The sequence below is a fragment of the Xyrauchen texanus genome, chromosome 5 (assembly GCF_025860055.1).
Source record: "Xyrauchen texanus isolate HMW12.3.18 chromosome 5, RBS_HiC_50CHRs, whole genome shotgun sequence".
Classification (NCBI taxonomy): Eukaryota; Metazoa; Chordata; class Actinopteri; order Cypriniformes; family Catostomidae; genus Xyrauchen; species Xyrauchen texanus.
In genome coordinates, this window is record NC_068280.1 from 7,967,763 (window position 1) to 7,992,980 (window position 25,218).

The window sequence follows — 25,218 nt, forward strand, 5'->3', positions numbered from 1 at the left end:
GGCATTTCATTGGTCGGCAAAGAAAAATAAAAATTGATTTCAGCATGAGTTGTATGGACCAATTTACCTTTTTACTATCTTTGAACCTTAAAAGCCCACATCCCACTTACATTTTTCCCCATTTGTATAGCGCTTTTCTCAACACACATTGTTTCAAAGCATCTTTAATGAAAATTATGTTGTAATACCTGTAATGTCTAAAGTCCTCACTGAGCAGTTTAAATGAAAAATTTGATTGAAAATCATGGCTTTAAATCATTTGTCTTTAGGCCCCCAGTGGGCAAGCCAAATGCAAATGTGACAAGGAACCCAAAACTTCCTTGTTTTGGGTTCCTTGTTCCTTTTGGGAACCCAAACTCTAGTTTGTTAGTTACTGAAGAATAAAATCCTTGCAGGAAATCATGCTCCATTGGGGATGCCAGTTACCCTCTTACTATACAGTATGAATATAATTCCAATATTTGTTATCTATGTGTAATACAAGTCATGTATTCATTGAGTAAACAAAGGGCAATGTCTGAAACTAAAGGAACTTTACGATTAATGATTAAATGTCTTTGAAGTCCATCCTGAATTGGGCTAATTAACTAATTAAGCTAATTAACTCTGGCAGTTAATTTTCGGTGAACTCCATCCTAATGGTCATTACTAATTTATGTCCTGAAAAAAGGACATAAACTCTAACTCTGCTTTATTCAGAGCTGAACAAAAGCACGCTCCATCTGTCTGATGTCTTTAGTGCTAATGGTCTCAGTTGGCGATAAAGGTGGAATGGTTACTGTGTGTCACTCACTGTATTAGCCCACAGTTGCTCATATTTCTTGTTGGCTCGGCGTGTACTCTGCTCAGACAAGTTGATCAGGTGATTTTGTTTTTTAGGACACTCCCTCAAAAGTGCGTATATACACACACATTACATTACAATCTGGTGGGTTTTGACATTCATTCTTTTTGCTTCTCCTGTGTTCTCGGATGTTTTCTTTCTCATTACACATTCCTCTCTGTTAATGCCAGCACAACCCACACACACGAGTACACACACTTTGGTAAGATTCCAAAGTTGACTTCAGTTCTTGCAATGGTGGCTTGGAGGACAGAGTTCAGCTCTTTCCTATCCCACCCTCTTTCTCTCTCTTTAACTCTGTCTATACTAAAGCTAGTACATAGCTAGCACAGAGCCTGTGGAGATTCGTCAAAGGTTAGTGGTGTCCATGTTGTGTTTGTGTTGGCTCATATGAGCTACTGTTGATCAAGGAAGTAAAGCTTTGGTTGGTTTAAACTCTTTGTCTCTGGTTTCTAGCTGACCTCTAGTAACATGATTGTTCTCTGGGTTGATTGTGTTTGTTTGAAATTACTGCACCTATATGCATTAGATTTGGCTGCTTTACTATTATGCATCACTGTATAGTGATGATTAACAGCAATAGTGGCCTAGCTGAAAGTTTAAATATTAGAATAACAGTAATAACGAGACTTTTGATGCTTGCCCTTGTAAAAGGTGCTCGAGTTGTGGGTGGTTGCCCCAACTTTTGCTATGCATATGTTAAAATTGTTTGGGTGGTTGCAAGGTGGTTACTTATTGGCCCAAGTCTCTATGATATATTAGATTTTGGTACCTAGATATGGCTCAGCTCACTCATTTCCGTTGCCCATTCTGTTCCACTTGACAAAAATCAGTCGTAAGTTTGATTATTTAGAAAAGTAATTAAAAGTTTCAGATTGGGTATAGACTCTGGCTTGAGATATAGCATTGTATATGGCATCATTCTGAGACTAGGCCTGACTTAATTCACCACAACCATTTTGTTAGCTACTTCGACATTAATGTCTGGATGAAATTTTGTCTATTAGTCATAACCAATTTATACAAAAGAACGGTCTTACATTGTCAGCTACTCATCGCGGGTAGGAGAAGGCACAGGTATCGCATATAGGATGCGTCATTGCGGTGCAGGTGGCAGTCAAAAGCTTTGAAACTTGTCAACGTACAGGCAAAAGCTACAAAGGTATGTGCACATCTGCAAGAATGGAAAAATTACGTTGATGAGTTTGCAGGTTATTGTGAAACTGGTGTAACTGCACAAACTGAACGATAAGAAATTATGATGTTTATTAAGCAACGGATTGGTGTTATTCAAGCTCTCAAACAACAAAAATACATTGTGTGGGTTATTTGAAAAATATAAACAATTTATCTTCCATCCATGTCAATTGAGAAAGATTTGGGTGGAATTTAATGGAGTGGACAGGGAAGAATTTTGAGCAGCCTCTAAAGTCATTCCTGGACAGATGTTGAGAGGCGGCAGTGTGTTCAAGGAAAAAATAGGTTTAAAAATTTTGAACACTCTTTGTTGTCTGCCATATGCATTAGGTGTGTTTCTTTTTTTATCTTGTTAAGCAGTCCAGTACTTTCAAATTGTATGAGTATTTGATCTTAATCATCCAGTGCGTTCGTTTGCAGTTGCTGTCTTGTTATCCGTTTAAGCAGTGCTTTGAGATTAATGCTTGATAAGATGTTTGAATTTATTTGAAACTGAAGACCTTCAGATTCTATTTAAATATTTGTGTGATACCGTGTGGTTCTTAATTCACAGTGGGGTTTTTTTTGTGTGTGTGTGTGGAGTTCATCCAACTGTGTGAGAGGTTTTGTGTTTGTATGGAGCATGTGTATGCAGTACAACAGCTTGGTGCATGTGAATTTTTGTTGCCGAAGGGTCTGTGGTCATGAACTCTCACCTAGTTGAGGAAAGATTTTTTGTCTCTGAAGCAGGGTGTGAAAGTAAAAATAAACCGTACTGAAAATGTGGTTGCTGTTTTTTTTTTTTCTTCTTCTGCAGAGCAAGATATATTCTTCACTTGAAATCCAAACCCAGGATATAATGTTGTTAGATAGCTATTGTGTCCTAAATTTTCAAATGTTCTCTTTTTTTCTCTCAGGTCGGTGGTGCTAAGTGAAGGGCCGTGTAAAAGAGGGTTGTAGAGACGAGCCCACCGTGGTAAGTTAAATGTCCACCAGTAGCGAAATATATCAAAACAACTAAACTTTTTAGAGGCTATTCAAAATGGACGATCGCATCTTACCTATCATAATAAATCATTATGAACATCTAAAAATCACATTTTATGTTTGATAATACAGTGGCAAAAGAAAAGTATGTAAACCCTTTGGAATTGCCAGCATTTATATATAAATGTGTCTTAAAATCTGGTTTGATCTTCATCTAAGTTACAATAATGAACAAACACAATCTGTTTTGACTGATAACACACAAATTATTGGATTGTTCTTGTACATATTGAATGCATCATTCAAACATTCACAGTGATGTTTGGAAAAAGTATGTGAACCTCTTTGCTAATGACATCAACAAAAGCTAATTAGAGTCTGGAGTTGGCAAAACTGGCATCCGATTAATGAAACTATATGAAAACTATTTTGCCTTGCAAAAATGAGATCTCAGAAGACATACAATCAAGAATTGTTGTTTGCATGAAGCTGGAAAGGGTTATTAATCTGTCTGCATTTAGACAAATCTGTTTATAAATGAAGATGATTTAGTACTGTGGCTGCTCTCCCTAGAAGTGGACATCCAGCCAAGATGACTCAAAGGGCACACCGCAGAATGCTCAATGAGGTAAAAAAAAAAAAAAGAGCCCTTGAGTGACAGCTAAAGATTTGAAGGAATCATTGGAACAGGTAAATTTCTCTTCATGAGTCTACTATATGGAAATATTAAACAGGCATGGTGTCCATGACAGGACACCATGAAGGAAGCCGCTACTTCCAACAAAAACATTGCTGCACAACTGAAGACCAAAGACCACCTTGACATTCCACAGTGCTACTGGGGAAATGTTTTGTGGACTAATAAAACTATGGTTGAATTGTTTGGGAAGAACATGCAGCATTATGTATGGTGTAAAAAGAGCACCGAATACCAACATGAAAACATCCCAATGGTGAAGTCGAGTGAAGGGAGTATCGTGATTTGGCGCTGCTTTGCAGCTTCGGAGCCTGGTCTGCTTTCCATCATCAAGGGAAAAATGAATACCCAAGTTTAGCAAGATATCCTACAGGATAATGTCAGGGTGGCTGTGCACCAGCTGAAGCTCATTAAAAGTTTGGTTCACATACTTTTTCTTGCCACTGTATATCATCTTTATCATATATAAATGATAATAAAAATATATTTTTTAATTTCAGCGTGCATTAAAGAACTTATGCTGGTGCAATAGTCAGTACAGTAAAAACTCATGCGAAAGGGTTAATGGTGGCTCAGGGCAAAAATGCCAAACTTTAGTGACTTTTGTATTTTATTTGTAATATGTAATATATTTCTAGGCCTAGGGAAACATAAGGTAACACTTCTGTTAAGATGCTAAGCGGAACCCAATTATTGGCTATTTCAGATCATCTCTATGTAATATTGTGATGGAGAATTAGCTGATTAATCAGCCTTGATCATACTACACGGGAGTGCTGCTTAATATGAAATGTACGCAAAAGATAGATATGCATGTGCTTTTAACTTGTGGGTTAATACTAAATGGTGGTGGCGTAGTGGACTAAAGCACATAACTGGTAATCAGAAGGTTGCTGGTTCGATTCCCACAGCCACCACTATTGTGTCCTTGAGCAAGACACTTAATCCAGGTTGCTCCGGGGGGATTGTTCCTGTAATAAGTGCACTGTAAGTCGCTTTGGATAAAGAGCGTCTGCCAAATGCATAAATGTAAATTATTTAAATATGTTTTAATTTGAGCCCCCTCTCTGGTCTTCTCTTTCAGCTGTGTGTGTGTGTGTGCGTGTGTGTCTGTGTGGAAGGGGCTCTCAGTCATGGGTGTGGTGGCGTGGCTTAAGAGCCTGTTCATCCTGCAGCTCTTGATTGGGTTTGTGTTTGTGGTGAGCGGCCTCATTATCAACTTCATTCAGCTGTGCACCTGTGTGCTGTGGCCCATCAACAAACAGCTCTACCGCAAGATCAACACCAGACTTGCATACTCTCTGTGGAGCCGTAAGTATTTTTTGTGATCTTTATTGTATATGTTGTACACACAGTTTGCATATAGGTACACATGTCCTGTGATATGAAATGCTATACTACCATCTAAAACAATTTTATAATTGTAAGGCAATATTTACATATACATTGAGAATACATTAAACATTTGCACAGATATAAAAGGCAATAAAGATCATGTAATGTATCAGTGTCCCATTTATTTATTTGCCATCATGAACTGTGCAATGCGTGTTGCTAGACATCAAATATTATAATGCAAACTTTGAGGAGTTATGTGCTGCAATTATGCACAGACTTTTGTACATATACAGGATATAATGTTTGGGCAGTACATTACAAGGAACATGTATTACATAATTAGGCACATTGTTTAAAATAATTTGTATTATAGTGCTGTTAGTCGATTAAATTGTTTTATCACGATTAATCGCATACATTTTTGTAGTTAATCGTGAATAATTGTTGAAATTGTAGGTATATATTTCCATCTTAGGAAGAAAACAAAACAATATGTAGCAATATAATGCTTTATTAACATTTTCCTAACAAACCCTTCCACAATATAAACATACAAATGCATTAAAATATCACTAATTCAAGTCACATCAAATATGTCCCAAAGTCTAAGTGGGAGTTTGACTAATTGAAAGAATTAGTCCCCACATTCTGTAGGTTGCATATTCATTGCAATGGGCATTAAATCTCTTAAACACTCATCCTCCACAATATTAATTGTGTTTATCCACATTGTTACAGCAATTGTGAAGCTGCATTCATGATTTGTCTCAGGGCAGCAGCAACAGTATTGAGTACCACTTTGAACTCACCATGCGCCTTACATTGGCTGAAAAATACTCGATTTCTGTCACAAGTCCCATCTGGGCTAGTTTTGTACATTAAATTGTGCTAAGATATTGTTTCTCCATTATTTCATCACCGACAGGGAAGCGCTGCCAGAGATTCTTTTATTTAATGAGATGACAACCTCCGCGGCTCTATCATTGGAGAGAGCGTAACGGTCAACTTTAGCGTGTTAAGACAGTTCCGCCCATAAAATGTCTGCGTCTGCCGCATATGCTAAGCTTGTAGGCTCTGCTTGGTAGAAGGGCTCTGGCACTGTGGCGTGTGCATCATTGTAATGACTCTGGGCGGACACGTTACAAAGTTTCCACCCTTCACACCAGCGTTTATGCTGTATTAACGATAAATGTGTTAATTACGCTTTAAGAAAAATTTACGCGTTTTTAAATTAATGGCATGCATTAACACTAATTCTGACAGCTCTACATGATTAAATGGTTAGTTCACCCAAAAATTAAAATTGTCCCATAATTTACTCTCCCTCAAGCCATCTTAGGTGTATATGACTTTCTTCTTTCAGCCAAACACAATCGGAGTTATTAAAAAATATCCTGGCTCTTATCAAGCTTTATGAGATTGAATGGTACCTTAGATTTTGTAGCCCAAAAAAGCGCATCCATCCATCAAAAAAGTAATCCATACGGCTCCAGGGTGTTAATAAAGACCTTCAGAAGCGAACAATTGTGTTTTTATGAGAAAAATATCCATATTTATAACTTATAATCACTGGCTTCTGGTAACGGCTGTCCGCAGGTTCACGAGAGAGTAGAGTTCTGGCATATGACGGAGGCATAGCGTGAGCTCCTGTGAGAAGTGATGAACGCGGAAGCGCAGAGGAAAGAGGAAGCCAGTAATTTATAGTTTATAAAGTTATAAATATAGATATTTTTCTTTAACAATAACACTTCACTTCAGAAGGCCTTATTAACCCCCTGGAGCTGTATGGATTACTTTTTTGATGGATGGATGTGCTTTTTTTGGGCTTCAAAATCTGAGGTACCATTCACTCCCATTATAAAGCTTGGAAGAGCCAGGATATTTTTTAATATAACTCCGATTGTGTTTGGCTGAAAAAGAAAGTCATATACACCTAGGATTGCTTGAGGGTGAGTCAATTATGGGATCATTTGAATTTTTGGGTGAACTAACCCTTTAATATCATTATTATTATTATTTGTTTAGTGCCTTTTAACTATTCAAGTCATTCCAAAGCACCTAACAATTTAATATAAAGTTACGTTTGCATATGTTATGGTTATAACATTTCTATTCATTTAATTTATTCACTGACACATTTTCAATACCCTTAAATTCCCCTTAATGTAGTCAAGTTGGTATACGTGGAGTATGTGACACAATGTGTGAACTGCAAGCAAGCACAATGCAAGAAAATTACTTTTGAAAGTAATGTTGCCCAACACTGGGTATGGTTATTGTAATAATGTTTTTATCATTCTCTCCCTCTCTAAACACAAGAGTTAGTGATGTTATTGGAATGGTGGTCTGGCACAGACTGCATGCTGTACACCGATCAGGCTACGGTGGATAAGTTTGGTAAAGAGCACGTCATCATCATCCTCAATCACAACTATGAGATTGACTTCCTGTGTGGGTGGACCATGTGTGAGAGATTCGGCGTGTTGGGGGTGAGTCCTGAGAAACGTGAAGGCAACATTGAGGGAGCAAGAAAGAGGATTGGGACATAACGAATATGCATATGACATGTGTAGGCCTGTCTCAACCTAGACTACTGACTACATAAACAGCATTGTAACAAAAATGGAACAATTTCAATGTCAGATTTGAGGCGCTAATCCTAGGCTGGAACTTTATTAATAGCCACTCAAATAGCACTCGTAAATTGAACTTGTCTGTGAATTGTCTCCCTGCTTGATCATTTTTATATTGCATTAGATTTGAATGGATTATTTAAATTCTTCTCTTTTCCTCTTTCCTTCCCTCCTTATTTGCATTCTTTCTTTTTCTCTTGTCTTATTTTTCTATTTGCTTCTCTCCTCTCTTGGTCCAGAGCTCCAAGGTCCTGGCTAAACATGAACTGCTGAAAGTGCCTCTGGTGGGTTGGACATGGTACTTCCTGGAAATCGTCTTCTGCAAGAGGAAGTGGGAGGAGGACAAGGAAACTGTATTCAGTGGGCTAAACCGTCTCAAGGATTACCCAGAATACATGTGGGTGAGTATACTAGCCAATTAGGAGGATCCTCTGACCTGATAATTAAAGTCTTGAAGAGTAAAGCTCTTTCTGTTTAACTCATTCATGTACATGTTAGGGGCCGGTATTACAGGCAAAATTAAATAAATAATTATGCAATGAAATCTTGAAATGTATCTACTAATGTACATATGATATTTATGTTTGTTTTTGCCAATGTAGATAAGTGTTTATGATCACTATTTATTGTGTTTTCATTTGTGGTTTAGTCGATGACATTTTTTAATCTCAATTAATCGCATAATTTGCAGATATTGAAAGTGCTGAAATTATTACCAATTTAGGAAAGAAAACAAAACAATATGTAACTATATAATGCTTAATACTGTGGAAGGCTTTGTTTGGAAAATGTTAATAAAGATAGAAATGCACTAAAAAAGCGCCAATTCAAGTAACATTAAATGTTTCCCAAAGTCTAAGTGGGAGTTTGACTAATTGTAAGAGCTAGTCCCCACATTAATCTGCCTGTAGACGGCTGCAATTAGCTTTATAAGAGGGCTTGCATAAAAAATGTCTCGTTCTGCGTTTTGTTTGGTGATTAGTTGAGACTTAATGTGCTTCTGTGGTCATTAAAATGTGCCTTACATAGGCTGAAAAAAGTGGTGGCTCAGCTGTTAAGGCTCTGGGTTACTGGGTTACTGACCGAAAGGTTGGGGGTTCAAGCCCCAGCACCGTCAAGATACCACTGTTGGGTCCTTGAGCAAGGCCCTTGACCCTATCTGCTCCAGGGTCGCTGTTTCATTGCTGACCCTGCGCTCTGACCCCAGCTTAGTTGGGATATGCGAAAACAACTGCATTTCATTGGCTCTGTACTCTGCACAATGAGAATAAAGTTGAATCTTAATCTTAAGAGGTCATTTCTCCATTATTTTAATATGGAAGTGCTTTTGTGTGTTATTTTATTTACTGTAACGTTCAAGTAGCGTGTTATGACAGTACCGCCCTTAGAATGTCTAATATATTTAGTCTTTTATATACCTCCATAAGTTTTCAGCAGCTGAAAACTTTTTATAGTATTTTATATACTAGATATTTTACCTGATATTTGTATTTTTGCAGATGTATATAAAAGTATTTATTATAACATTTCATTGTAATGTTGCTGCAAATAAGAAACAATACATGCTACATTTTAAATATATTATTTTGTCAGTTATATACCTCCATAAGTTTTCAGCAGCTGAATTTTTGCTGTAATATTTATGCCTAATTTTTGAATTGTACGGCTAACCACATCCTCAACTGCCACCCTAAATCTCTAAACTCCCTCAGATTTTTCTTAATGCTTTAGAATAAATTCTTAATAATGGCAGTTTTTTTCACCTATTCTTCAATATTTAGTCTTATTCTTTTATATGCCGATTAAAAGTTTGACGTGGTCCCAACTGTCTCGGTAAGCGTTTCATTGCAGAATTTCCATACTGCTGTGTGTTTTCTTTTGGACGCTTTTTTGTAGAGGAACTCTTTGTTGTTTATGTCAGTGTTTCCCAACCTTTTTTCTGCCACGGCACACATTTTACGATTAAAAGACAATCCCACGGCACACCTCTATCCCACCATCATCGATAGTTTTCCATTTCAAGAACTTGTACATGTTTTCTGTCTGTGTGTGAACTCGTTATGTTTGAAATTATAATGAGGTCACAGATCCCAGGAGCGCTAATTGTAGATATTTGTTTTTGCAAATAAATTTACTATATTGTAAAAAAACGCGTTGTTGATAGAATAAAAACACATAAGTCGCACGGAGAGAGGTTGGATCCAGTGGGCACTAGGACCCGAGAGCAGCCGCCCGGCCACCATTCACTGGTTCAGATGTCAAACCTGCTCCATGAAGATTACAGTAATCTACACATCCCGTCACTGTGTTTTTGGACTTCTTTAAATCAGGAGAATTTGCTTTTAGCAATCGTATATAACAGTTTCTCATATTCTTTTTATATTTCATGAGAGAAATGTGACAAATGAGCCACATCTCTTCATAACATCTGTAACACTGCTGTGCACAAATCAACAGCTTTTAGTCTTTGAGTAAAACAACACACCTGTTGTTTCTATTCATTCATTCGGTTCACTGACTGAATATTTTTACTACAAGTGTGATAATGAAGCATAATTTTGTGGGCATGTGAGGAGTTTTGACAGCAGACAAGAGTTTGTTAGAACAATAATGTTATGATGGACAAAATATTAAGATTGGTTGCATAAAATATTTTGTAATCGAAAATAGGCTGAATTGGCAACTTTAAAACTCTTCTACCATCTCTATGCTTTCACTAAAATACCTGGAAATAAAATATTTATTTATTTTGAGGAATTTGAACATTTTCCATGGCACACCTGACAATCTTTCACAGCACACTAGTGGGCACAGTGGTTGGGAAACACTGGTTTAGATAGCCAAATTGTATTACAGAGATTTGTCTGACACCTCTCAGACAGCCACAGTTTCTTCTCCTGTCTCCTCTTGGAGTGTGTGTGAAGGGAGGCGGGGAGGGGTGACAGCCATTAACAGTAACAAAAATTTCAAGTTATTGCTTGCATTTGAAGCAGGAAGTTTACATCCAATGACAGTAATGATGTTAACAAATAAATCAAACAATGCTCAGGCAATTTAGTGATATCCCAGCAGTTGTGGTCTTGGGTTTTGATAAAATCCAGAGTCCTCTGTCTAAGACAGAGACCTTTAAAAAGTCTGATCTTGAGTACTACAACACTGTTACATGGTATTTGTTGATTTAGTGTTTAGTTGAGGGGAGTTGTATGTATATACTGTGAGGGACTGTCAATTCAGTTCTGTTTGTTTTGCGAAACGCAGATGTTTGCAGTCTTTGCGTTTTTATTTTATTATGCAAAAACAATTTTTTTTTGCCATTTTAAAAATTAGGTTTAGTTCGGAATGTGTTAGAATGATGTAGTTCAGTGTTTGGTTTTAGTCTTTCTTTTTTGGATATGTAGATTTTAATCTTTTTATTTTGTTTGGTGTATTATTTGAATGTGGGTCAGTTTGACTAGACAGACCCCCAACTCCAGCAGTGAGGTCACTTATGGCATGGTTTAATTGTACGTTTCCATTGGCAACAAGAGGCATTACAATTACAAATTGGGAATACAAAGTGAAGGTATTACTCAGTTTAACATTGACCTAATAGTTATAATCCTCTGTGTTTGTGTGTATGTTTGGCAGTTCCTGCTGTACTGCGAAGGAACAAGGTTTACAGAACAGAAACATCAGATAAGCATGCAGGTTGCTGAGAGTAAAGGCCTTCCAAAACTGAAGTACCATCTGCTGCCCCGCACCAAAGGATTCACCACTACACTGCAATGCCTGAAGGGAACAGGTTAGACAAATGCCCTCATAGTAACAGAGATGCTCTTACATGCTGAAATAATAGACAAACTCATAGTAATCCGCCAATTACAACACACCAATTACAAAACAAAATAGTAACGTAACGGCCATGAATTGGGTATGGCAGACTCAAATAAAAGCAAAAAACAGTCGACTGTATCCTCGAAAATCCAAAGGCAGTGTAGGCTGCAATAGTCCACAACATGATGCTGGTTGCAGTGATGCTGATAATAAAATTGACATTCAACGTAGACTCTTGACACATTGAGATGAGAAAATCCCAACACATTCACCAGCTCAAAGGTGAAGAACATTGTCTTCTGGCACCTGCTATCTAAATTGAGGCTGTGACTGTAGGCTGTTTTTCAGGTATAAATGCAACATAAACCAGTAGATACAAGTTATCTCTTATTTTATGCATGCAAGTGTATCTCTCCCTATCTCCATACAACTCCACAATATCATGTCTTCACTATGCATGTCACAAAATGACACTTATTTAAATTTTAAGTTCAAAATAAAGGTCAGTTGGTCATGTGACCATTATTATCAGAAATTAATTAATTTTATTTATGCAATATCACACAAGCAAAATTGTGAGTGAGAAATAGCTTTTATACAGTGGTTGAGTAGTGCCACAAACACTGAAGCGTCCCAATGCTGTTGTACTAAATATCAGCACTCTTGTAATGCTGATTGGCTAATCAGATTAAAGGCCCATAACTTAACTGTTGTGTAACTAACATCATTAAATACCTCCTTGTACACTGGTCTTACAGCATTGAAAATTGCTTGTTTTAAAATTTCCTGTTCTTTCTTATGAGTCCTTAGAAATTAACTCTCAAGCTTAATTTGGCTGCAGATGGGGCATCACGAATCTGTGCATCCATGGTACATTGACTTCCATCATCCTGATTTTCATACCAATTTAAATGTTCTATTGTGTCAGTTTTTCCAACCATTATTCTGCCATTTAAAGGGAAAGTTCACCAAAAAATGAAAATTCTCTAATTATTGACTCACCCTCATGCCATTCCAGATGTGTATGACTTTCTTTCTTCTGCTGAACACTAATGATTTTTACAAGACTATTTCAGCTCTGTAGGTTCATTCAATGCAAGTGAATCATGGCCAGAATGTTGAAGCTCCAAAATGCACATAAAAGCAGCATAAAAGTAATCCGTAATTCTCCAGTGGATACATTTACAGTGCATCTGGAAAGTATTCACAGCGCTTCACTTTTTCCACATTTTGTTATGTTACAGCCTTATTTCAAATGTATTAAATCATCATTTTCCTAAATTTTACAAACAATACCCCATAATGACAATGTGAAAGAAGTTTGTTTGAAATCTTTGCAAATGTATTAAAAATAAAAAAACGAAATAAAATCACATGTACAAGTATTCACAGCCTTTGCTCAATACTTTGTTGAAGCACCCTTGGCACCAATTACAGCCTCAAGTCTTTTTGAGTATGATGCTACACGCTTGGCACACCTATTTTTGGGCAGATTCTCCCATTTTTCTTTGCAGGACCTCTCAATCTCCATCAGGTTGGATGGGGAGAATCTGTGCACAGCCATTTTCAGATCTCTCCAGAGATGTTAAAGTCTGGGCTCTGGCTGGGCCACTCATGTACATTCACAGAGTTGTCCCGTAGCCACTCCTTTGTTATCTTGGCTGTGTGCTTACGGTCGTTGTCCTGTTGGAAGATGAACCTTCGCCCCAGTCTGAAGTCCAGCGCGCTCTGCAGCAATGTACAGAGACATCCTTTATGAAAACCTGCTCCATTCATCTTTCCCTCGATCCTGACTAGTCTCCCAGTTCCTGCTGCTGAAAAAAATCCCCAAAGTATGATGCTGCCACCACCACCATGCATCACTGTAGGGATGGTATTGGCCAGGTGATGAGCAGAGCCTGGTTTCCTCCAGACATGACGCTTGTCATTCAGGCCAAAGACTTCAATCTTTGTTTCATCAGACCAGATAATTTTGTTTCTCATGGTCTGAGAGTCCTTCAGGTGCCTTTTGGCAAACTCCAGGAGGGCTGTCATGTGCCTTTTACTGAGTCGTGGCTTCCGTCTGGCCACTCTACCATACAAGCCTGATTGGTGGAGTGCTGTAGAGATGGTTGTTCTTCTGGAAGGTTCTCCTCTCTCCACAGAGAAACGCTGGAGTTCTGTCAGAGTGACCATCGGGTTCTTGGTCACCTCCTAGATTAAGGCCCTTCTCCCCAGATCGCTCAGTTTGGCAGGGCAGTCAGCTCTAGGAAGAGTCCTGGTAGTTCCAAACTTCCATTTACAGTTGATGGAGGCCACTGTGCTCATTGGGACCTTCAATGCTGCAGAAATTTGTCTGTACCCTTCCCCAGATCTGTGCCTCTATACAATCCTGTCTTGGAGGTCTACAGACAATTCCTTGGACTTCATGGCTTGGTTTGTGCTCTGACATGCACTGTTAACTGTGGGACCTTATGTAGACAGGTGTGTGCCTTTTTTCTATATCATGTCCAATCAACTAAATTTACCACAGGTGGACTCCAATCAAGTTGTAGAAACATCTCAAGGATGATCAGTGGAAACAGGATGCCCCTGAGCTCAATTTTGAGTGTCATTGCAAAGGCTCTTTTTTTTTTTAATACATTTGCAACTATTTCAGACAAACTTCTTTCACATTGTCATTATGGGGTATTGTTTGTAGAATTTTGAGGAAAATAATTCGTTTAATCCATTTTGGAATAAGGCTGTAATGTAACAAAATGTGGAAAAAGTGAAGCACTGTGAATACTTTCTGGATGCGCCGTATATCTTCTGAAGCGATATGATGGGTGTGGCTGAGAAACAAGTCAATATATAAGTACTTATTTACGATCAAACTCCACTTTCACCTTTTGTTTTTGGCCATTCACGTTCTTTGACGTTATTGCCACCTACTGGGCAGGGAGGACAATTTATAGTAAAAAGGATGAAATATTTATCTGTTTCTCAACCACACCTGTCATATCGCTTTTTTGGATATGAACCTTACATTTACACTGCCTTTATGTGCTTTTGGGGCTTCAACATTTTGGTCACCATTCACTTGCATTGTATGGACCTACAGAGCTGAAATATTCTTCTAAAACATCTGTGTTGTGCAGAAGAAAATGTCATACACATCTGGGATGGCATGAGTGTGAGTAAATGAGAGAATAAAAATTTTGGGGTGATTTATCTCTATAACATTGAAACATAATTTATATTAGAAACATTTGGTCATTCCTTGTCAACTCAACCAGAGGTCCCTGGCTAAATAAAAAAAAAAAATACAATTAAATGAAGTAAATGCACAAATGATGATGAATGCCAAAATATTAAAAGCTATGGATGAATATTGACTGTGTAGACTGGGGAAAATATATTAATTTTCACCAAAGATTTTGAGCAAAACTGCAGGTTAAAAAATAATTTGCACAGAAGGGTCATAATTTTATGTTTACACAGAGATAAATTGGTCTATTACTACAATATGTATTTTTGCTTAAAATCATTGGGAAAATAATGGATTTCTCAGTAATTATTGAATTATTTAGCTTTTATCATTAGTAGTTTCTTCTGAAAAGCAAGAACAAAATAACAATTTCAGCTGGGGAAGGAGGTTTCTGAAATTTGGTTGATAAGACATGTTCACGTTGGGACAGTCAACCAATAACACTTTATAATACATATACACCCATATTGACACTTACACATACTCTGCCTCCAATAACAAGATTTACATTGGTTCTACCATGTTTTCGCATCCAATACCATGGGAATACCATTTTTTTGGACACGGTACATGAATATAGTAATCATTCAGTATCATGGTTTTACCATGTGATAAAATCGAGCACACATCAATGTATTTGTTTATGCTGTCATTTTAACAGTAAAGGCTGTTTACGATGTCACACTGAACTTCAAAGACAAGCAGAACCCCACCCTGCTGGGCATCGTTAGTGGGAAGACATACAAAGCAGATATGAGCATCAGGTGAGTCACTATAACAGCTTTAGAGTTGGTATTTGTTACTTTTAATCATTTACTAAATCTAAGAATATGAATGAATGGTATAATTAACTATCTCTAGTAGTCACTATAGGCATTTCAGCCATGTGTCTGCCTGTACTGGCTCCATGTTTCTCATACACAAACTTAAAACCATTTGCATCTTACTGCTGACCTAAAATATTCTTAAACAATTGGATTAAGGTTGTAACTAAGAGGATCTGTACCTAGTTAAGCACCTCCACAGAAGACTCCCCTGTCTTCTGCATGAAGTTATAGTGACCTCTAGTGGCATGTGTAGAGTGCTGTATTGATCCCTCATTCTTATGTCCACAGACGCTTCCCTGTTGAAGAGATTCCTGATGATGAAAAGGAGTGTGCTGATTGGTTACACAAGCTCTACCAGGAGAAGGTCTGAAACTCAAAGTAGCAATCAAGATGATATTTAGCCAGATAGTTCACCCAAAAATGAATATTCTGTCATAATTTTCTCCTCCTCATGTTGTACCAAACTTGTATGACTTCCTTCCGTGCAACACAAAAGGAGATGCTTGGTAGCATGTCAGATACTTTCATTGTAGATTGACTAAGACTGTAAATAATGACAATTTTAATTTTGGGTGCACTATTTCTTTTGTGACCAAATTAAAATCTGATTGCTAGTTCGATTTGTTATATTTCTTGACATATTGGATTGACAGTTGTAATTTTTTCTTTTTTTTAAGGATGCACTGCAAGAGTATTATCAGAAGGAGGGATGTTTCCCCGGTCCCACCATTAAACCCAAACGTCGAGTTTGGACACTACTGAATTTTTTGTTCTGGGCTACAGTCCTGCTCTCTCCACTTATTAACTTTGCCTGGGATGTTTTTGTCAGCGGCTCTCCCCTACTCATCATTGGCTTCATGATCTTCCTCATTGTCGGTCAGTTTTGTTGATGTGATTATCACAGTTTAGAGGGATTTGAATTTTGGCGTAACTGTGATTATTTGAGAACAGTAAATGTTGTGCTATTTAAATTACATTTTACTGTCCAAATAAGACACACATAGAAATGACATGAATGGTGCATTTTTGTTTCTCATTTTCCGGTGTTATTGCGTTTTGTGAGCACTCTAAATAATCTCCAACCATCTTACTGACTCGCACCATGGACAGCACTCTGCAACTGAAGAGTGTATGAAGAGTAACCGGTTCTGAAGTGATCTGATCTGATCTCTGGTTTCACTAAAATGTTAAATGTTTGCATAATAGCAAATGTTCTTTGTCGTTGTGGGTTCATACGTGCAGTGTTAATGACATGCAGTGATGCAGAAGAGGAGATGCCAGCTTACTTTTTTTTTCAAATACACAGAATCTCAGAGGTCTTTATACAAAATAAGGGCTCTTGAGACAAATCATGAGATGAGTCTTTAATCGAGATTTAAGCTGAGTGAGTGTGTCTGAGTCCCGAATAATGCTAGGAAGGTTATTCCATAGTTTAGGAGAAAAACAGAAAAAGGTTCTATCTCCTTTTGTGGATTTTGATATTACTAGGGTACTATGCACAGTCTGGAATTTTGTGACCTTTGTGGATTATAGCACGATAAAAGGTCACTTAAGTACTTTGGAGCTAGACCATTCAAAGCTTTGTAAGTAGTTAGCAGAATTTTCAAATTGATACAACACCTAACAGGCAGATGAATCTCAGTTGCCTCCACGTCTGAGACAGTCAGTCCGTGCATCTTATCACGTGGCTTGTTGAGCGCGGAGATATTGTGCGTGTGGAGGCTTCATGTTACACTTACGAGAGCGAGAACCACATTATAGCGACCACGAGGAGGTTAACCAACATGACTACCCACCCTAGCAACCGGGCCAATTGGTTGCTTAGGAAGCCTGACTGGAGTCACTCAGCACGCCCTGTATTGGAATTTGCAACTCCAGGTGTGGTAGTCAGCGTCTTCGCTTGCTGAGCTACCCAGGCCCCCGAATCATATTTCTTGAGTCTGCCAGACGTCCACCCAGTAGTGCATTACAATAATCTAGTCTTGTAGTCATGAATGCAAGAATTAGCTTTTCGGCATCAGAAACAGAGAGCATATGTTGTAATTTAGCGATAGTTCTTAGGTGGAAGAATGCTGTTCTGCTAATATGGGAAATGTGATTTTCAAAGGATTAAGAGCCTTAAAATGACGTGTGAAAGTGAAGAATTGGACAAATATTTTAAAATGGCATATAATATGTAATAAACATAATATTTACTTTGCATTAACCGGCTGACTGTACATTATCATGCTTATTACACGGCTACTAAATAAATCATTAAATGGACATGAAATATTAATTTGCATTGAAATTGTTATTATGTGAGAAGAAAGAAATTGCTGAACTGCTGATTCGCACCTACAGCTTGTATCTGACTTCTGGTGGTGTTTATTTTGCGAAAATGACTGACTGCTCATTATCCAGCTTATTACAAGACTTTTGACAAGAAAATAAATTAATAATCATGCACCATTGGCAAGTAAGCAAGTAAATTAGTTGAATTTATTTCACTAGCTTACTTGTAGAGATCGCAAAGTGAAACGAGAAGTAACAAAAGTATAATTCAGAAGTCTAATAAATTATTCCATGAGGCTCATGATTGTTATGCAAGCATACGATAAGGTTTGGTGAGAAACAAACCAAAATCGAATATAATATTTTGTGAAAATGTTCACTGGCCATTGATCTTCTGTGCGTGTTAATGATGGGGCAAGAGTTCATGCAGACACATTTTGTTTTTCTAAAAACAGGTCCTCCACAGCAATAGTGACAAAATAACAACACAGCTGCACACAAAAAAGTCTGGGCATAGAAATGCAACAATTCTTCGACTACAAACTCTTCAGACATGTTTAGTAAGTTCTGCTCTCTATTTTGTGTGCAGCTTTGTTGTGTTCTGTTGTCGCTATCTCTGTGGCAGACCTGTTTTTAGATTGACAAACAAGTTTTCGCATGTACATCCCAATGTCGCGAGGGGGCTGCGTGAACTGTTGCTCTCGTGCCCTATCATGAACATGTACAGGAGATCAACGGTGTCAATATTTTCAATATATATTACAATAGATTTCAGTTTGTTTCTTTCCAAACTTTATCATATGCTTTCATAACAATCATGAGTATCATGGAACAATTTATTAGACTTCTGAATTATACTTTTGCGTTCTTTTGAAGCTTGAAGATGCGGTCACCACAAACTGCCATTGTATGACATCACAGAGCACAATTCTTTTTTCAAAATATTTCCCTTTGGGAAAGAAAGTTGAGAAAAAGAAAGTCATATATGGTTATAACAACACAGGGGTGAATAAACAACTGTTGTATACCTTAATTCCCAGATGTGCGGTTGTTACTCAAACATATCAAAAGGCTAGATGGTGCCATTGACCTGTCAGAATCGAGTATTCCAGAGACCCATTAAAATAATAATATAATATAATATTCAGGTAGGCTGGGTTCCTAAAACAACATTGTAAATATAAAATGGACCAAGACTAAAGACCAAAACGTGTCATATTTTAAGTATTTGGAAATAAACATTTTCCATGTCACTCTACCCTAATGCAATATTCTCCAAGTTTTATATAGCCCTATTTTATTGTATTATTCCAAGTTAAATATGAATAAATTACTTCTTAATGTGTATGAAGCACACATACACCTTAAGAAGTATGACAATTAATCATTAGCTACATTTTATAATCGTGAAAGCCCTAATGGCATTTACTTTTAAAAACCCCATGAAATCAAAATTGTAGTTATGTGGCGATTAGCCCATATCTGCTAGCTTTGAGGCCATCTATATGCAAGTGTACTCCTAAAGGTTTCTTTCTCTCTCTCTCTCTCTCTCTCTCTCTCTCTCTCTCTCTCTCTCTCTCTCTCCACAGCTTCTGTAGCAGTCCGCCGGCTCATTGGAGTAACTGAAGTAAAGAAGACCGGATCAAGCTATGGCAATACAGAGGCTAAGAAAGACAACTAAAATTTTTCACTGTGTCGACACCATGTGGCCACTGTAACACTCACCCTGCAGTCAAGCCTCAGGCACTGAGCTGCTCTGTGTGCAGATATTTTTACAAAAAAATATGTAATAAAAAAAAAAACATAAAATTTAAATCTCTTCAATGCAACATTGTCGGGGTATATAGGGATATAACTATAGATATAACTTGATATGCTAGTGCTATAATTTTTATTAATTACATGGGAAATAGAGAAGAAAATGAAATGCTCGTCAACTACGGATGTGTGTCGACATTCTTGTCTCCCCGGGCTGAAAGAAAAAAGAAAAAGATGACCTAAAGAGTGACCAATCACTGATACTAATCACCCTATCAGTGACACTTTCCATTCTGTTTAACACCGCCCCTTTCATTGCATAAGACTCCGCCCATCAACGATCCTTCAATTTTCCCAAAAAACCACCGACTCGTGGAGAACACCCACTTAGTGTACTAGAGATTGTTGTTCTGCACTAATATTTATCTTCTACTGAAGGGGACACATTTCATATAGTCTGTCCTTTGCAACATTTCCATGTCTCCACCTAAAATACCTTCATATCAATAGCCATTTCTTTGAACTTTGTGTGAAAGACGCAACTCTCCTACGTTCATGTTCACATACGGTCAGATCTCCACTCAGAGCCTAAAGCCACATTGAGTCACTCAGACTGATTTTCTAAAATCAGAATTTCATGTCACAGGACAAACGAACATGCTGCGGATGAGGAGACCTCCTTAGCCAGGCTGGCCATTTAGAGATGAGGTGGTCAAACAACTGCCCCTTACAAAATAAATGACTGCTGTGGACCTTTAATGGATCTCTTGCTGCTGGAGGGACGTTGGTGGAAACTTGTATCTCGTGACTAATATCACATTTGAAATGTATAGAAATGGTTGAGCAGGATTTCTAAGGAAAAGCATGTATTTTAATCTGTCATCTTTGATAACTTCTGTAACTACTCCCCTTTTTTGAAATCTATTCTCACTTTGGGTTCTTGACTCCCTTTGCCTCCATTGAATTATTGAATTCGGATATATTGAGTGAGGGAGACGACGCTCTACCAATCTACTCTGACTCTAAGTTTAGAGTTCCCAATGTTGTCTACTCAATTAAAGGCCCATGATTTATACACCTACCCTCTCTATCCATGTATAGCATATGAAATATATGGCTAAAGAGTGAGGTATTAAGAAAGCAGCTGAATGACCAAGGAAAAAAAGATAAATCATGTAAATAACTAATGTGAAACATGATTAGTTTGACAACTATTGACACTCGTGACGCTGCTAATGGCAAATTGGGTTGTAAATAAACTCTAGAGCTTTCTTTGACTTGAGGTTTGTCAGCTGTTTCGTAGTAGCATTAAACAATTCTGAAATGTGGCTGTATGCTGACGGCTGACTTTCATTGTTTGCACTGTAAACTCTGATCCGAATGATATGTTCATTGCAAGCACTTGACAAAAAAAAATGATCAACACCTTTATGGTGATAAAACTTCTTAGATCACACCATTTTAAAATTGTCAGAGTTTACAGTGTAACTTGGTGGTTTTATAGCTGTAAAAAAAAAAACATAACGGATCAATGCAAGCCTTCTCAGAACTGATAAGTGTAGCTTTTTTATTTGGTGAGTGCATCTAAAGAGCCCTTCACCCCATAATGTTCCTGTGTGGTTGTGATATGCACACATATTATGCAGCTTGACACCGATTTGCTGAACCTCAAATCATTCACTGGGTGTCATGGTTTAAGATACTGCTACTCAAAGCATCTGAAACACTGCACTGTGATGTACACAACGTTCGCACAGTGATTTTTAGGTGAATGGTCAACTAATGGGAGTTTTCATTGAATTTGTGAATGTGAATTTTTTTTTTTATGTTTAGCTGAGTCTGAATTTATTTGACATCTATCATTTTTGTGTGAAATTCTCTTATTTGAAATGGACACTAAATATAGTGTTTCATGATTTGAGTTTGAGTTACATGAACATTTTAGCAGTATGTAAACTAAGGCTAGAATTGAAATTTAGTCTATTTTAAAAGACCTTGACAACTTTTTTTTTTGGTATTTTCTTCCAGATTAATTAAAGCATTCAGGATGATTGGAATTGGTGTTGTTTTATTTCATTATATGAACAACTAGGTAGACAAGGAATCTGCTTTCTGAGTTTAAAGGGAAAATTCACCCAAAATTTGTAATGCTCTTATTTACTCAACCTCATGTCGTCCCAGATATTTATGACTTTCTTCTAAATAAATGATGAGAGAATTTTCATTGTTGGGTGAACTATCACTTTAAATATAATATAATTGTTGTTCACCAATGAATAAAGTAGATGGTCTGACATAGTAGGCTAAGATGTATTTTAACCAGAAGGGCCAACCAAGTGTGCAAAGCTGTTTAGAGCATTTTGAGGCCTCATTTTGCGAAATGCAACCACTGCTTATTTAGATAAAATCAGCTGTCTTCTTTTGTCGTGAATCGTGTGACTGTGGTCGCATCCGGTCATGCGAATCAGTTTTGTGTGTGTGTGTGTGTGTGTGTGTGTGTGTGTGTGTGTGTGTGTGTGTGTGTGTGTTTTTAACCCTTAAACTGTCAAAACACAAAATAAAAGCAGTACTGTATGGTGGTTGCGTATTAATAAAGCTATCGCATACTTTGTGGAGGGGCGTTCACGCAGACTGCGTCCTTGAGCAGCAAGCGCAATGGTCAAACACGTCGCCTAGCGCATGTTTACATTAGAAAACGATTGAAAAACGGCGAGGAAAACAAAGTCAACGGCCCCTTATTCTCATGCTTGAAAACTGTTGATGCCTGTTGTGTTTATTCCAAATTAAATGTTTCAGTCAAAACATGTAAAGTGTGAAGCATTTCCCCTGAATCTCCCCACCCCCAGTAACCCGTTTTCTGAACGCCTTTCAAATGAATTATAAGGCAGGACTATCAGGTCATATTTGCATGTGTAAGCAAGTGCTCTTCCATTCAAACACAAACAGTGGGGAAGTCTCTCAAGAAACCGCGTGTGCTAGCAAAAACAACAATTCTTGGGTCGACCAGAGCTCATACTATCTCTCTGTTATCTGAGTCAAGGTTGCGACCTGTTCATGACCAGGTGAAACACCACACGAAATGGGGCGCTGCTCTTTGACACATCAAATCGATGCGTTAAATATACTTTATGAACTGCGCGCTCATTCGACGACCAGTGGTGGAGAGCCGGGCCAGTGTTCCGATACTGCTGCGCCAGGTACAGCACCTGTACGCCGGACTGATTTCACGAAAGCTCCCCGCAGGCTAAGGACGATCGCGGACAGAGCTAGAGAAAGCTGCTTTGCACGACTGGTCGAAATACTGACAAAACTGATAGCAATAGAGCAAGACTTTATTAAAGGTGTTTCTAATTACGCTAGCAGTTTGCTCAGGCGCAAGGTAAGATGTTTTAAGCTGTTTTGTGTCCATTAACGTTTGGTGTAAAACTACATTGGCAAATGTGACATTTATTTATAATAGTAGGTTAGTGTAGTTGAACATGCTGCACTGCTCCAAATAAATAGATCTAAATAAGATGGAAATGTATATTTTACGTGACTGTGGATTATTTTTAATCAATTGGGTTTTTGTGCTTTTAGGACAGCGTTGACCTGAAGAACATATGTTTGAGGATGAAGTTGGCTCTTCATGAAGGTGGTTCCCAATTGGATAGAGACTTAAAGGAACTTGGCAACTGCCTTCGGCTTATAGTCAGTAACATGCTCTCATCTGTGCGAGATGAAAACAATCTGTCATTTACAATATGCACTAACAGACTGAGGGAACTATCAAACTCATTCCCTGATATCTAAAGATCAGTGGAAGTTAGCAGCACCAATTATAAGGAACTAGGCCTACCTCTGACGAAATGAAACCGATATTTCTGAAAAATAGAAGACACAAGCTTTTCTCAGGAAATAAACAAACCGTGAATTATCTATGAATGATCCTCTACAAATATGTGAAGTTTCTGGGCTCATACTAATCTTCGAAACTATTTGTTTAAAGGTGCAAAAATGTTTAACTACTTAAAGACATTAATTGTAATTTTACAATATATGTAGGAAATCATGACCACTCACATTAAAATGAAGACTCCAGTCATATCAGTAACCTTATAAAAGTTGTATTATTCTTCATGGAGAGGGTCCGCACATGGGGGCTGCCATTTTGGAGCCACATGACCAGCCGCATACTACTCGCTTAATCTCAGTAACCATCCTGTTATTTGACACACTACTGGTTGATTAAAGTAATCATGGCTGACTGTGAATACTAGATTTCTACAATGGCATCTGAAACTGAAAACTATTAAATGATGCTGCATCCAAGTCGCTAGGTGTTACTGTAAGACCAATATTAAAATAAGTGTTTGTTGTTTTAGTTATATTTTTTGACATTTTTGCCTTTATTAGATAGGATAGTGGAGAGAAAAGGTGACGGGACATGACCGGTGAGAAGAAGTACATTTGCATCCGGAAAGGCCTCTACGGGATGCAACCGCACAATATAGTATAGTAGTGTATCAGAGCTCTGCTCATAAGGCTACCCCTTGACAGAATTGTTTTTCTCCATAGTTTTGTTTTGTCATGCCATATGTTTATTGTTTTGTGTCAGTACTCCAAAAAAGACATTCCATTCACTCATACCAGTATCATGAGTCTGTCCTGCTGACTGTACAGGACAGGTAAAACAAGTTTTGTCACTGATGGTGCTGAATCCACTCTCAACTCAACAGGTGGGATGCTTGAACAAAGTCACACCTCAGGGATGGGTCTGGTGTGGCAGGCTCGTCACCTGAGCTGGACATGAAGTATTGGGTGGGGGAGGGGCGTGTTTGAAAATGCCTGTATATACCACTGTTCTATCAAGTATTATGATGTCATACCCAATTATGTTGCTACATACTGTAATAAACTAATTGGTCTCAAGTTTCTGGTTTTAAATGGCAAGTTTAAATTATGTTGCATCTTTTTCTAATTCCTAAATCAATGTACAACTTTGTTAGTGTACTGTACTAGTAAAAGTACCATCTCTTGTCACTAGATGGCGCACAAAACCAGCATATTACTAATGCAAACGATCTTGTTCTCCACTCACTTATAAAGTGCACAAATATATAACTATTATCAAAATGGGCACCTTCTGGTTGTCATGTGTTAGTGTAATATGTCCATGTGATGAACTTAAGGCAAACTGACATCAAGCATCCACTACAAATCACCTTGAATCCAGTTAATTCAAAGTAATTACTAATTTGTTTGCAAATTCCATTTGGTTTTGTATTAAGTTATCTATGAAATAGAAATTAATACATTTGAAGTGTAAAGGGATAGGTCATCCACAAATGAAAATTTGGCAGAACATATATTTTTAGAAGAATATCTCAGTTCTGTAGGTCCATACAATGCGAGTGAATGTTGGCCAGAACTTTGAAGGTCCAAAAAGCACATAAAGGCAGCATAAAATAATCCCTAAGACCCCATTTGTTAAATCCATATGTTTAGAAGCGATATAATAAGTGTGGGTGAGAAACAGGTCAATATTTAAGTCCTTTTTTACTATAAATCGTCCACCCTGTCCAGTAGGTGGTGATATGCACCAAAAAAATAGTGAATTGCCAAAAATAAAAGAAGTGAAAGTGGAGATTTGTAGTAAAAAA

At 37.7% G+C, this 25,218-nt stretch overlaps 2 protein-coding genes across 5 annotated transcripts in view; both read left to right on the top strand.

Moving 5' to 3' along the window:
- agpat3 (1-acylglycerol-3-phosphate O-acyltransferase 3) overlaps window positions 1–21,778 on the top strand; it is a 32,098-nt gene extending 10,320 nt beyond the window's left edge. For 2 of the 4 annotated variants that reach the window (XM_052126294.1, XM_052126296.1), the window contains exons 2-10: window positions 2,938–2,996; window positions 4,789–5,015; window positions 7,362–7,531; window positions 7,915–8,076; window positions 11,303–11,456; window positions 15,379–15,481; window positions 15,833–15,908; window positions 16,222–16,420; window positions 19,408–21,778. In XM_052126294.1, coding sequence (XP_051982254.1) covers window positions 4,838–5,015; window positions 7,362–7,531; window positions 7,915–8,076; window positions 11,303–11,456; window positions 15,379–15,481; window positions 15,833–15,908; window positions 16,222–16,420; window positions 19,408–19,499 — 1,134 coding nt within the window. In that variant the 5' untranslated portion in view covers window positions 2,938–2,996; window positions 4,789–4,837 and the 3' untranslated portion in view covers window positions 19,500–21,778. Of the gene's footprint in view, window positions 1–941; window positions 1,047–1,077; window positions 1,199–2,937; window positions 2,997–4,788; window positions 5,016–7,361; window positions 7,532–7,914; window positions 8,077–11,302; window positions 11,457–15,378; window positions 15,482–15,832; window positions 15,909–16,221; window positions 16,421–19,407 lie in introns of those variants that run through there. The other 2 variants (XM_052126297.1, XM_052126295.1) reach the window with 2 other exon arrangements.
- Window positions 21,779–22,541: 763 nt separating this feature from the next.
- Window positions 22,542–24,442, top strand: LOC127643496 (leukemia-associated protein 7-like). Its single transcript, XM_052126299.1, has 2 exons — window positions 22,542–22,955; window positions 23,156–24,442. Exons 1-2 carry the CDS (start codon window positions 22,656–22,658, stop codon window positions 23,366–23,368), a joined length of 513 nt encoding a protein of 170 aa, XP_051982259.1. The 5' UTR covers window positions 22,542–22,655; the 3' UTR covers window positions 23,369–24,442.
- The last annotated feature ends 776 nt before the right edge of the window (window positions 24,443–25,218 follow it).

Bases quoted from the DNA above. Each gene is read 5' to 3' on its own strand.
- LOC127643496 (XM_052126299.1), top strand. From the start codon at position 22,656: ATGGGGCGCTGCTCTTTGACACATCAAATCGATGCGTTAAATATACTT. The intron at 22,956-23,155 runs GTAAGATGTTTT...TTGTGCTTTTAG, and splicing joins GCAGTTTGCTCAGGCGCAAG to GACAGCGTTGACCTGAAGAA.